A 13,212-nucleotide genomic window follows, 5' to 3' on the forward strand; every position below is an offset into this window, starting at 1 on the left:
GCTCGGCCACGCAGGGGCAGCGCCCGTGCTCAGCGCAAGTCCTCAGGGAAGGCAATTCCCAGCCCACGCCACACCCACAGCTGCCCCAGCCCCGCGGCCACCGCCGGGACTGACGCCTCAGCCCCACACAGCTCCTGCCTTCACCCTCGGGCAGGGCACTGGGCACGGGACACGGCTCTGTCAGCGTGCAAAGCACTGCGGCAACTTACAGAACCATTGTCTCTCATCAAGACACATTGCATATTTAACTGTTGCCTTTAGCATGGCAGGCACTCCCAAACTTAGCTCTCCGGGAGAGCTCCTCTGAACTCTTATTTGTGTCGTATTTGAGTTCACATTTTTACAACCATCGTGCTTTTCAGTCAGTCCATTTTTCCTATGGTCTCTCGTTCCCCCCCTCAGGCCCAGAGATCGGAGACCACAGCAGCAGCAGCACGGCTCCCGGCCCCCACAGCACCGGGGAAAGGCCTGCTCCTCATGGGGTACTTGGGCTCCTCTCTGCAAGGGGAGCAACAATCAATCCCCTTCTGCTACAGACAGGCAGAACAAACCCCCTGCACTAGTCACAAAAAGGCAAATTTTGCCTCCCTCTATTACCAAACCAGGAAAGGAGTAGCACAGGCGGTTCCTGTGCAGGTTGGCTCTCCTCTCTAGGCTTTACCACCTGTTTCAGGTGTCACTTTTCAGAGATCAGCCCTGGGTGAGGCAGCTACAACACTCCAAACACACGAATTACTTGGAAACCATCCTCATGGGATGCACAGAGATGTGGAACAAGAGCACTGGGTACAGAAGTACTGTGAGGCTTTATTGCCTGATGTTAAACAGTCTGTTAACCTTTAGTTCAAAGAACTTAAGTACTTCATTCACCCTTTGCCAAAAAGGCAGACTCCACCAAAGGAAAAAGCTTAATAAGCAATTATGAAGCTGCTCTCCCAGAAATAACTTCAACTGCCACACTATTTTTTTAAGAACTGCTGAATTCTGACCAAAAAACAACAACAAACCCTTCATCCAGTCAGGCAGCTAGGTATGAACATCTTGGAATTCAAGGCAAAAATTAGAAAGGGTGCTAGTTCCCACAACAATTTCTGAAGTATTCCCCTCTCCTTCCCATCCCTCTACAGCACTGTACCTCCTTGCCATAAAGAGAAGGTAGTTACAGTAGCCACATAATTACACAATAATTTCAGGAGCATACAGACTAAAAATTCAGTATGAGAATGGATACTTCCTTTCATACCACCAATTTGTTTCCCAGTCCATTAGCAAGGCATGTTAAAAAAAACCCAAAACCAAAACACAAAAACCAAACAAAAGATCAACCAACCAACTAAACCAATACACAAAAACTCAAAAAACTCAAAACCCAAAACAACTGACAACTGCCTCCCCCCACCCCCAACCAAAAACCCCAGGGCTTTTACGTCCAAATTATATTAATGCCAAAGAAACTATTCACATAGTTGTTGGTTGACCTGAACAGCTTTTTTTCAACCCTTGCAGAAGAGAACTATGGAAAATAAGTGCCAAGCCACCATTCTGCTCCCACAAATGATACAGTTCCTTCCTTCCTCCCCTGCCAATGTAAATTCTTACTTTTTACCCAATCACTCCTTCCAAAACCTCATGTAGCAACTGCTAAGCATCACTTAACCACTATGTAGGAGATTGTGCTCTAGGAGATACTCCTTGAGGTAAGCAAGGAATCCTGTTTTACTTTCCACTTTTCTAATGTATTGATGCAACATTTATTTGAAAATAATTATGATTTCATACACTCTCTCCCCCTAGGTTCTCAATTCTTATCAGATCTTGACACAGTATATTCATTTTAGCCGCTTATTTTGCCAAAACCAAGGTGACTTAGATACTGAAATTTATGTAATATTCATTCAATTTATGTATCATTATGATGTATCAATATCTAACCAGACTTCTCTCAAATAAAGGCATTTAACTTAATCTATTTGTGAACAAAAAACGCTGAACATTTTTGGAGTAACAGACAAAAATAAGTTGTTATTTACAAGTAATATATATAATAAAACTACTACAATTATATGCCTTTTATACACTGTAACTGCAGTCAATTTTTGCATTGTTTGAAAAAAATTTCCTTAAACAGAAATTGTTCAGAATCATGTTTGTCCATACACGTGTATGTTATGAGAAATACAATAGCTTTTCACATTTTTAAAATTATCAGTGTAATTTACATTTTTCCCCCAATATCAAGTGAAGATTTTAAAATGGTGCAAACTGAAACACAAAGACAAGTAGCTATGAGCACTGAAATACAAAAAGTTTGGAACATAAGAGTGTTTTAAACTACCAATCTGTGAGAAAAATCCCTAATATTTGGCAAGATCATCTCACCACCCACCCCCAAAATGCCAAAGCTAATTGACTTACTTTTAAAGTAACCATGATTATTGCATATTAGATCTTTGGAGAAGCAGAGCTTTAACCAAAAATATTTTTAATGTAGTTGAAATAGACATACTTAGCTCAGGGAAGAAAGAAAAGTAGAACACGTAATAAGTAACGTTATCAAATCAATCCAGTTAATTTTTTCTGTCCTTGCTTTGAGTAATCCCCCATATCTCAGATAATCCAGTTGAGTCAATGGATACTCCAGCAAGTACAAGAGCAACAATCCAGTTTTATGTGACCAAGTTTTCATTCTGCAGAAGTTCTTTAAGAATCTTGGTCCTTAACATGTATCATTTAAGTGCTGACAGGTAAATTGACACATATTCCAAACTGGTAACAGGGAAAACATTTACCTTTTTTTAAACCAGGATATACAAAAGACAATTTGCATAGTTACAATTCAAGCACAAAGTCACTGTAAATAAGTACAAAAGCATTTATAAATTTACTAAATTTGCTGCTGTTTGTGCCAGCCAAATTAGATAGGTATGAATGTAAACTTGAAGGGATTGAGGAGAACAGTCAGTGTTTTTGCTTAAAAAATACATAGACAATGCTTTTTAAAGGTTTTAAAAAATATTTTCTGCAGCAGGAACAAATAGTTCAAACCCCAAAGGAAGCCATCCAAAATGCCCAAATTCTTCCTATACAGCAGAGAAAGTTTGTTCATAGGTTTCAAACCTACATACAAGACGAGGCACTATTTACGCTATTTTGGAATGTGTCCATACCCTAACATTTCAGTCCAAGCCAAGACTTCCAAACCACTCTTTGCTTCTCAGTCCCTAGGAAAACCCATCTTCAGAAGGTGGTGCGTAAGAAAATCCAACAAATGCATCATCTGCCTCTAGGACACTGGCATTAACAATGCTGTAGTCAGAAGAAACACAAACGGAGTATGGGACCATTTCTTCTGTGAACACAGCATCAAAATTCCCAATATCGTCTGGTCCAACCTAGAGAACAGAAGGATCTGTCAGTCATCAAATTAATACAGTGTTTTAAACTTGAGCTTGTCCTTGAGATTCCAAATTTAACTCTCAAAGCTATGTATTTTGTTGTTATATTCTATTTAAGTAAATAAATTTAAGGAAGCACATCACTCTGTCTCTGAAAATAGGTATAAAAGGGCTGGGTTTTTTTCATTGAGGTTGGAGTTTTGACCAAACCCTATATTCTTAATGATCCGATAAACCTAAAAAAATATGGAAAAAGTCTCTCTTAGGGAGATTAGCTCAGTTGGTTAGAGCATGGTGCTAGGAGCACCAAGTTTATGGGTTCAGTTCCCATATGGGGCGTTCACTTAAGAGCTGGACTTGATGATCCTTGTGGGTCCCTTTCAACTCAAAATATTCTGTGATGTGTGATCTGAAATGCAAACATTACCACCATCACCACTCCCCAGGCACCTACCACATTAGGATTAAATGGTGGCGGAATCTTCTTCTGAAGAAGATCAGTCCAGCTGAGAGATTCGAAGAACGGGTGCTTTTGAATTTCAAGCTGTAGCAAACAATAAAGATTTTAGATATTTCATAACTCCATCCTGTGCATCGTAGTAAACATTACTTCATACTACATGTACACAGGGAAGTTCTTATGTGCACGCCCTTATCAGTTTGTTTATTCACAATTTACTTTGCAATAAAAGTTGTATTCTGTAAAAGCAGCAATTAAAATTTGTGAGACTGCCCCTATAAACGCTTTTCCTTCTAAAATCATGCTTTCTGCTTTTAAGCCCTAAAATCAACAACCCTGAAGTCTACTCCAGAACAAGAATGTCTTCTGTTGATATCTGTTCCTGCCTTAAAGTTTTGTTAGTTTTTGTAAAGCATATCACTGTCTGAGAAGCAGCTGCTTCAACAGCTCTGCAATACACTTACTATTTAAGAAGCAGCAAACAGCTATGCTAAATCCTTGCATCTTGCTCAGTTACAAGGTCCACAGACTAACATAAGGACTGCAAACCAAAGGCTACAAAGATCCCACCCCTAATGGATGGAGGACATCCTCTAGATCATTCCTCATCGCACAGTTCTGAAGACACGTGTAACTTTCTCACATCAACTTTTTGTGAACAAAGGTTTTGTTGCTACAGTGGGAAATGTCTGCCGTGATTTTAAGGCTAAAAAAAGCTGCTGTTTGCATGGAACTAGTGTTCCTCTTTACCTGAAGACTGGTTTTCAAATCATTAGTATTATCACAGGACAGCCTTTTCTTTTGATTATTTCCCAGTTTCACTATGAACAGTGAAACCTACTTCTGTGCACCTTAGTGACTGCTACACCAGCAAGTGTTTTTCCTTTGCTGGCAGGTATAGCAGCAACCAAGCTCAAAATACCCCACAACAATCATTGCTCTCCTATCCCCAGCAACTTCCAGGGATAGACCCCACTGGTATCTTTACTGAAGAAATAAAAAAGAGGAAAACAGAGACAGATGCAGCAATGCAGTTGCTATCTCCAACTATGAATCCTGTGCTGTGCACATTAATTTGGTGAGTCCCTTTAAATGAAATAAGGCTTGATAAATTAGGACGTTACTTACAAAGTCTTCCTTTGCTCCAAGTCTGCTTTGCCGATCTTTCTCCAAAAGTTCCTCCAGGATAGACCAGGCTGTAAGACTGATTCCTGGGCGCAAAACCAGGGGCTTATGAAGAATATTATCGTACATCTCAGCAACATCACGGCAGTAAAAAGGAGGCTAAAAAAATACAAGTTCTATGTGAATTTGAAGCCACATGCAACACTGTCTCATATATTATGTATGATCAGTAAGTGATTCTCTAAGACATGCAAGACTGCTAGCAGTGAAGCAGAAATCTCCTTTTTATGCACTGCTAATTTCTAATTCAGTCATCACCACTGCCAGAACTTTACACTTGATAACTTCCCACCACCCTCCTCCTCTACTCCTATTAGTGTTCTCACACTAATAAGTAGCCATAGATGCCATCCAGCTTCAAAGCTCCCACTGAACTTCCCTGAAAAGAGCCTGAGAATGGGAAAACAAATCCATCTCCCTATTTAAGGTCACATGGGAAGAGACAGAACTCAAGAGAACTAGAAGAACAGATTCTTACTGGAGTAATTACAAAGGACAATCTGTTAATCCGCTTAAATGGAATATTCCAATATTATGAAAAAGTTAACATCTTTAACAACACTCAAAGGTTACTTCAAATGAAAGGGGAGAGGGGAGGAAAACAACCTTTACATATCAGGTACATACCAGCCCATAAAGCATTTCATAAAGAACTGCACCGAGGCACCACCAGTCTACTGTGTTGTCATAGGGCTGCTTTTTAATGACTTCTGGTGCAAGATACTGAAATGAATAAAAAAAAAGTTCTTTAGAGAATTAGGCTAGCATGGATAAAACCTAGGGTTTAGTCACCTCACAGTAAAAGCTTTCAAGAAAAGTTGCTTCATAATAATCAAATGTTTCAGCTAAATACTACACCTCACTCATCTTTCACTGTATTCAAAGGTCTTTCCTGTAATTTAAAGTATGTTTATCAAGTTACCAAAGTTTCTAATCCTCTGTTTGGTGAATCCCTCATGCATGTTCAAACCTTTCACATACTAAGTTTTCCAGTGCAGTTTTCCCAGTAAAAAGACAACAGAGTTCAATAACTCAGTCAGGAAGTTCAAAGTTTTGTGCATATGCAATAATCTGATTGAGGCACAGATATTAATTCCCTATAAACTTACTAAGAATCAATGGCAGGATATGGTAAGTAGATTCATACTGACAAATCTGTAGCAGCTGTTAGACAAGCTAATGGTCTTGTGTCTACCCAGCAGTTAGGAGACATGGGAGAAAACAGTATTTCAAAAGGGCTGGAAAAACAGAGGAAGGAAGAGATGAGTTATGGCCATGTGGGTAGCAAGCAGCAGACACTGCATATTAGTAAGAAGAACAACGAATAGATGTGTAGGGAGCTTGTCTTTGGGTTGGTTTCATCTTGTTCAAAGAATGCAGATCTCCCAGCAGTACAAAACACAGTATCTGACCTTCCAGCTACACAAATATTAATAGTGGTCAACAGTCATTAATTGCTCATAAAAAACCTATGAAAGCTGTCAACATACTTCTGGGGTCCCACAGAAAGTTGCAGTGGTATCAGAAGTTGCAATCCCTTCTTTACAAAGTCCAAAGTCTGTCAAGACAACATGACCCTGTTTAAGAAAGAGTGGTAAGTTAAAAAGAGAACATGCTCAACATGTGAATACACAGAAGTGTTAATTTTGTGAGAGAACATGGAAAACATCTTGCATACTTACTAGTGAATCTAGGAGAATGTTTTCTGGTTTTAAATCCCTATTAAAAAAAAGAAAAGGTAGTAAATCAAAACAGCAGTCACAAGTGCTTCAGAGGCAAGGGGGTTTTATTATTCTTCAGCTGAAAGCTTCAAGTTTTGAAGAAAGTGTTATGTTCAGGTTTTCTGTAAGATGATTTCTTGTAGAGTTTTTTATTTGATAATTTGTCCTATTTTGAATTTCTGCAGGACAAGGATACCTCTCAGAAACTTACCTGTAGACTATATTTATGGAGTGTAAGTAGCCCAGTGCACTGGCTATTTCAGCAGCATAAAATCTGGCTCTGTGCTCAGGAAAGGAACGTTCTCTTTGTAAGTGAAAGAACAGCTGTAAATATGCAAATAGGAAGTAAGAACATTACACAGACAAAACAAGTCAGGTTAATAAAACGTAATTTTACAGTGAAGAGTAATTTATTTTGCTGTCCACTTTTTTTGGTTTTTTTAAGCACAATGAAATAGAATTGGTTTTTCTGCATGACGCAGTCATTACTTCACTCTCTTCCCTGCTTCTCTTTTGTGGCTTAGATGGATAGCTAACTCAAACACATTCCCTTAAAACCAGTACTAGTCAAAAGGAGCTAGAGTAAATCACTAAGCTGTGAATAGAAGCTGGTAAGACTAAATTCATGCAAGATTGCCTCCAAGCAGAATATATAACCTGGTGTCAAGTAAGTCATCTTTCATTTCTGAAAATGTGTGTATTCAAAGATTTGCATAATTATTTATAGAATTGTATTCTGAAATAACCCTGATGTAGATCACTGTGTGAGATGTATATTCCAAGCTGATCCACCAGTTCTCTCTACTACAGAGAATTGTCTGGCTGCAAATAATTTGAGCAGATACAGAGTCTAGACAAAGATTAAATCATAAACATACAGATTCAACTATAGGACACACTCAACTCTTAAAGATTTTAAGAAAAATGAAGTTTTCTGGTTTCTGCCTACAAAGTTCAGGAAAAATAAAAAGCCACCCCAGCTTTCCATTCCAATTTGAAAGCTGCTTTGAAGTGTATTTTAGTTTCCCTGAAACAATACAAAACTAAGTTCTCATCACAATTCAGAGCAAACCAGGATTTTCATAATACAGTCTAAGTAAGGTACATTAGACAAGAGAAATGCCCATCTTGTTCCCACTCTGACACAATATAATAAATTCAGCTGTCAGTTTCCTTTCTTCCCCTTTTGAAATATCAGCATCTCAGTTAATGCACATGCAAGAGGAAGCCAGTGTTCCATGGTGGAAAATGTAAACATAAGATTAATTTGTAATTAATTTTATATAACTGTAAAATACAGTATTTGTATCTGACAAGCATGAATAAATTTGGATTGAAATTGTCAATAAGAACAGGAAGAGGGTCCAAATAGCTACAGAAGTCTGTAGCAACAGCAGATAATAACAGATTTTTCAAAACTGGGAGAATGTGGATCACAGCCCATTGTAAAGGATCACTTCACTCTTCCCACCGAGAATTAGCAAAATAGAAAGACTACAATGCAAACAAAACCACCACATACCTCTCCTCCATTAACAAAATCCAGGACAAAGTAAAGCTTTTCTGTTGTTTGGAATGAGTAATGTAGTCCAACCAAAAATGGATGTTTCACATTTTTCAAAAGCACATTACGTTCAGCCATAATATGTTTTTGCTGCAAGAAGTAAGAGATCAGTAAGTAAACAGGAATGATTTTGTAATTAAGGGAAAAAACAAGGGAGGTGGCTGGTAAAAAGACTATTTCTCTTAACCTCTTTCCTATTGAGAACAATTTTTTTCTGCAACACTTTGACAGCATAGTATTTCCCATCCAGTTTTCGTTTTGCAAGAAGAACCTGTGAAATTCAAAAGAAAAGGAAAATTTTTGATTGTTGCAGTTCCCATACTAGGAACTGGGTAATATTTTATCATTTTGGCCTAACTGGAAGGGGTTCATGCTATTTTTTCACAATACAGTTTCTTTGCTTTTAATATAGTCAGTCAGCAATGTAATTGCCAATAGAGTGAGTTTACAGTTCAGTAAAAACTGATCACAACAGTGGTATCATGAAAGACTGAATTATAACATTTGTTTTCCATGACCTGCTAAATCTCTATCAAGATTAATTCCAGCTTTTTGGGGATAAATTGCAAAGATAATTGAATGAAAAACAACAACATGAAAAATAATTTGGAAATGGAGATGTCAAAAGGGATTTTCCTTCGCATCTTTGTAAAATATCAATACGTCACTTTTCAATGTGCTGCTGCTCACATTGCTCCATAGTATCAGAGGTTTCACAAACAGTCCCTGACAACAAGAGGAAAAGCACAATTTGTATTCCAGCTGCTGCATAAGCATAGGGGTACCTCCCTTCCTCCCTAGGGGAAACAGAGGATCCCAACTGCCCGTAATGAGAAAGGGAAAATCTCCCTTTTGTGAGTCCCAACAAGTGGCTGAGGCAGCAGGGAAAAAATAGCAGGGCCACAAATCAGCAGCAATGAGGATCCAACAGAACAGTTTATGGGCCACCCTAGAGCAACACCACTTCTGGAACCTCTGGCCAAGTCACTGAACACGAGAAACCAGAGAGCATCCTTGCACCACCATAAGACACAGGAATAAAAGCTCACCTTGCCGAAGCTGCCTTTCCCAATAACTTTCAGGAAATCAAAGTCTGTTGGTTTAGCACTAAAAGATATTTAGGAAGGAGACAGGTCATCTGGGTAGAAATGACAAGCCTTATAGCTGTACAGCAGTGTAGTGTAGCACCCTCCTTTGCTTTGTTCCACCCAGCACTGCTTCTGCAGACCTGTCCTCAGACACAACTCTTCTTCATTTTGCAATTCCATTTTCCTCTAGGGGAAGTGTTCAAGTTGCATCCCCTGAGTTTATTTTATTTACTAAGTTTAACCTTATGATGTGAAGGAGAGGCAAGACCATTTTTTCATTCTCCATGGTCTATTTTTTTGTAATTTTTAAGTCTCCATTTCCCCATGACATCTCCTGGAGCTTATTTTCAGCAGTCCAAATGGATTCTAAAGTTTACATGAGGAACGGAAGGACCAAGTTTGTTATCTATTCCCTCTTACTTGTTCCATTCCTCCCTCCATCCAACCCTCCCTCATTTTAAATTTCAGTAAGAGGAGGGAGGTCCTAACACCTGCCTCTTCTTGCTGTTGGTATGAATTCACTCTCAGTTTTTCCATTTCCCACATCACCACTCCTTTCAGTTTTTCCCAGGATTCCCTTACTCTTTCCTGAATACAATTCTGTCAGCAAAACAATTATCTGTGTTTTCAAATTGCAAAACAAGTTACATCACCATACACCTCTCTATTTATTGCCCCCGAAGGGAAGGACTCTTGTATTTCATTTCTTACTGCAATCTATTAACCACTTCCTCCTGCTAGCCCAGAACAAATCTGTGAGGAAAGCAAAACCAAAATAGCAGTCATCTCCTAGAGGAGAAAAGCAGATTCACACAGAACTGAGAACAGAAACTCTGCAGAAAACACCAAACAGAGACATGAGTTACCACTGCAGTAACTGGGTCATAGCACCAACAAGGCAAGCTGCCCCTTTGCATGCAATAAACCAAGCTTGTTTTCAGAAGCTGTGGAACCACTCCCAAGGTCAGTCTAACTTTTCAGGTTTTCAAATTAATTTTAATCCCATTTAATTAAGTTTTAAATTTACATTAAATGGAGTTACATTAAATTCAATTGAATTGAAACCTACTGAGGATTTCCAGATGGTCCCAGGTTGATATTCTGTGAGGTAGAGTTTAACTGTTGGGAGAAACAAAGAAGTTTACTTGTAATACTTTTTCTTCTCTCTTACCTTTCAACCAATCCTAATTTCAAAATACTCTACTGATCTGCTCAATCCATACCTTTACACTTGTTACATTAGAATTTTAAAGAGATCTAACATCTAGAGTGGGAACTGAAACACCTGGCCATCATCACCTTGTCACAAATTCTTTCTACACACATCCTGTTCCAAGATGAAGGTAATAAAATATCTGTGTTCATTCAGAGAGGAAAAGATCAGAAATAAAAATTGAAGAGTATTTCAATAAACAACTTGTTCTTCATTCAGAATTTAACCCTTTCTGTACTTGCTTCATGAACATATTCCCTACCTTTTATTCCAAAATCTTCAAGATTTTACTAATACAATAATTTTAAGCCCACACTGTTTATATAAGAGTAATTAATGAAAGACACAGTGCTTTTAAAAACATGGAAATGAACATTCTTTCAACCCCAAGAAAAACATTACCAACCTTTTCTATCCTGACATTAAAGGTTAAATAACTCAATTCCTGGAATTCCATGAATCTTACTGGTACACACCCAGGCAGAATTTGTAAATTATGGGGAGCAGAGGAAGCCACTGTCATTTAGGTGATTTTATCAATTTTGTTTTTGATTTAGAAAAGTGGTATTTGTACTCTCATTGTGATTCTGGAATTTATTAGAGAAGAATAAACTGCACTCAAATACAAGTTACCTGGGGCAGGTGCCAGCCAGCATAAACCAGTACTCCAGAAGTGGAAAATGGTCTGACAGCAGCACTGGATGCCACTACTCACTGAAATGAGCCAGTGGTGCTGGACAGTTTTGAAAGAAGAACTACTGTAAAAACCACTTTTTTTTTTGAAGGCTATTTTTTTGTTTCTTGTTGTTTGGCTTCATCATTTACAGTAACCATAAGGGGAATTTTCCACCAAAAATATGGGGTCCAGGCCATTATGCAGTAGCTCTCTTTTTGGAATTTGTTGTGGCATGACACATCATTAATTTTCCAGAGATGGTTTATATCATTCCACATTACTTAAAATACCTTTCATAGGAGGAGGAAACCTCTATCTTAAACTAGTGACTTTAAAATGAAACTTTCAGAACATACTAAATCTCCCATGGATCACACACAAACTGAAACAAATCTTACATCTTTAACAGGGGCTGAGTAAGAAAAGAAGTACTAATATCACATCTTTATGCCAAGCAGTAAGTAATAGAGAGGACAAGCTTAAATATGGCACTTCTGCCTTCCTAGAAATACTCCTTTTTTCAAACAGCACTGTTTCTGGAGGCTGCAAACTAATTTTCAGAGAATACATCCAGCTATATAGTGGCTTTCTTGACAAAAGAAACAAAAAAGACCTCACACAATGTTATACGTGAAATGAAATTAAATCCATCCTTCCTCCTAAGTGAATTTTAGAAAGATTGCATTTTTTCCCCTGAGAGAATTCTATTTCTCCCCATCTTTAAAAAAGAAGAACGCACAAGCAAACAAAAAGACAATTAAACATTCAATCTCCCCTGCTCCTTGCCAGATGTTCTTAGCAAGAGCTTTTGAACAGACTGCAAAAACTCTGACAGCTAAGCTATGACTAAAGTCGTGTTTCTTTAACCCCTATAGCAAGGGGGGAATAAGCAAGACAAAGCCAGCAATCACTTTTACTCCTCTCTGCAGTTCACACCTGACAGAAAAATAGCTTACAGCCCACAGTGGAACTGAGTGTTTAAAAGAACAGGGATGAGATTCATTGCAAAATACACCAGTAGTTTTCAGTAAATAATATACCTAAGATGATTGCCCTCAAGTAGCTAAAATTTAGAAGACTGTTCTACTTCTGTTTTATTACCTTCCGACTGCTCCTTTCATCTTCATCTTCAGATGGATCTGACTGGTGTTTTGGGTTATCCATCTGAAGAAATGCTCTGACATCTGGGCTAGAAACACAGTTAACTTCATTAGCACACCAATAATCTGCAAGATTTTCAGCCATAAACACGGAGCATAGGACTGAACAGCAGCATACAGAGGAGTTACTCATCACTAAGTTTTATATTTAAGTTCTGGTAATTAAGAACTGTGTACAAGCAATACTTTCTTTTACAACAATATAATTCAACTGTCAAGTGTGTTATAGAGCACAAACCTTTTCACTTGCAAAACCTGACATGTTAAAGTATACGTATATGAAGACTTCAGAAGGATACCCTGCAGAACTGCATTTAAAGATAATTATCAGAAGAAAGCATGAGTTCTAACTGGCTAGTAGCCACCAAGAAACCAACTTTCTTCCCAAAAACTGAAGAGTTTAAATTTTTGTTTTCTAAAATGAACTGAATTGTCCAATACAATAGAGAATGAAATACATCATCTGTATCCCAAGGAAGACGTGTTCCAAGAGATACACAGCAGTAACATTCCTCTCCCCATTCACTTTAAAGCAGAAGATGGTGATCCTGTGTTCAGAATTCCTTCTGGCTGGACACTGTAAAAACAGTGTTCAGAAATCCTTTCAGTCAGCTGCAGGACACAAATGCTTCAGGAATTAGCAACAGGCCTCCCACAGTACCTAAGGAGATGCATTTTATCTTCAGCACCGGTTTCAAGTTCTGTCTTGGTGGGGCTGGGAGACAAGGACAGAGAAAGATGGGAAAGCAA

The 13,212-nt window shown here is 38.3% G+C and overlaps 1 protein-coding gene across 1 annotated transcript in view; it reads right to left on the reverse strand.

Annotated features, from left to right (window-relative positions):
• Positions 1 to 1,993: 1,993 nt before the first annotated feature.
• LOC102036813 (serine/threonine-protein kinase Sgk3) overlaps positions 1,994 to 13,212 on the reverse strand; it is a 33,369-nt gene continuing 22,150 nt past the window's right edge. The window contains exons 6-17 of the mRNA XM_031058654.1: positions 12,404 to 12,491; positions 10,483 to 10,532; positions 9,375 to 9,432; positions 8,513 to 8,596; positions 8,284 to 8,415; positions 6,973 to 7,085; positions 6,723 to 6,759; positions 6,531 to 6,617; positions 5,668 to 5,763; positions 4,984 to 5,139; positions 3,850 to 3,939; positions 1,994 to 3,392 (exon numbers count right to left, since the gene is read on the reverse strand). Of these exons, the coding sequence (XP_030914514.1) occupies positions 3,222 to 3,392; positions 3,850 to 3,939; positions 4,984 to 5,139; positions 5,668 to 5,763; positions 6,531 to 6,617; positions 6,723 to 6,759; positions 6,973 to 7,085; positions 8,284 to 8,415; positions 8,513 to 8,596; positions 9,375 to 9,432; positions 10,483 to 10,532; positions 12,404 to 12,491 (1,162 nt within the window). The 3' untranslated portion in view covers positions 1,994 to 3,221. The remainder of the gene's footprint in view (positions 3,393 to 3,849; positions 3,940 to 4,983; positions 5,140 to 5,667; positions 5,764 to 6,530; positions 6,618 to 6,722; positions 6,760 to 6,972; positions 7,086 to 8,283; positions 8,416 to 8,512; positions 8,597 to 9,374; positions 9,433 to 10,482; positions 10,533 to 12,403; positions 12,492 to 13,212) is intronic.

This window comes from Geospiza fortis, unplaced genomic scaffold, assembly GCF_000277835.1.
Source record: "Geospiza fortis unplaced genomic scaffold, GeoFor_1.0 scaffold121, whole genome shotgun sequence".
In the NCBI taxonomy this organism is placed as follows: domain Eukaryota; kingdom Metazoa; phylum Chordata; class Aves; order Passeriformes; family Thraupidae; genus Geospiza; species Geospiza fortis.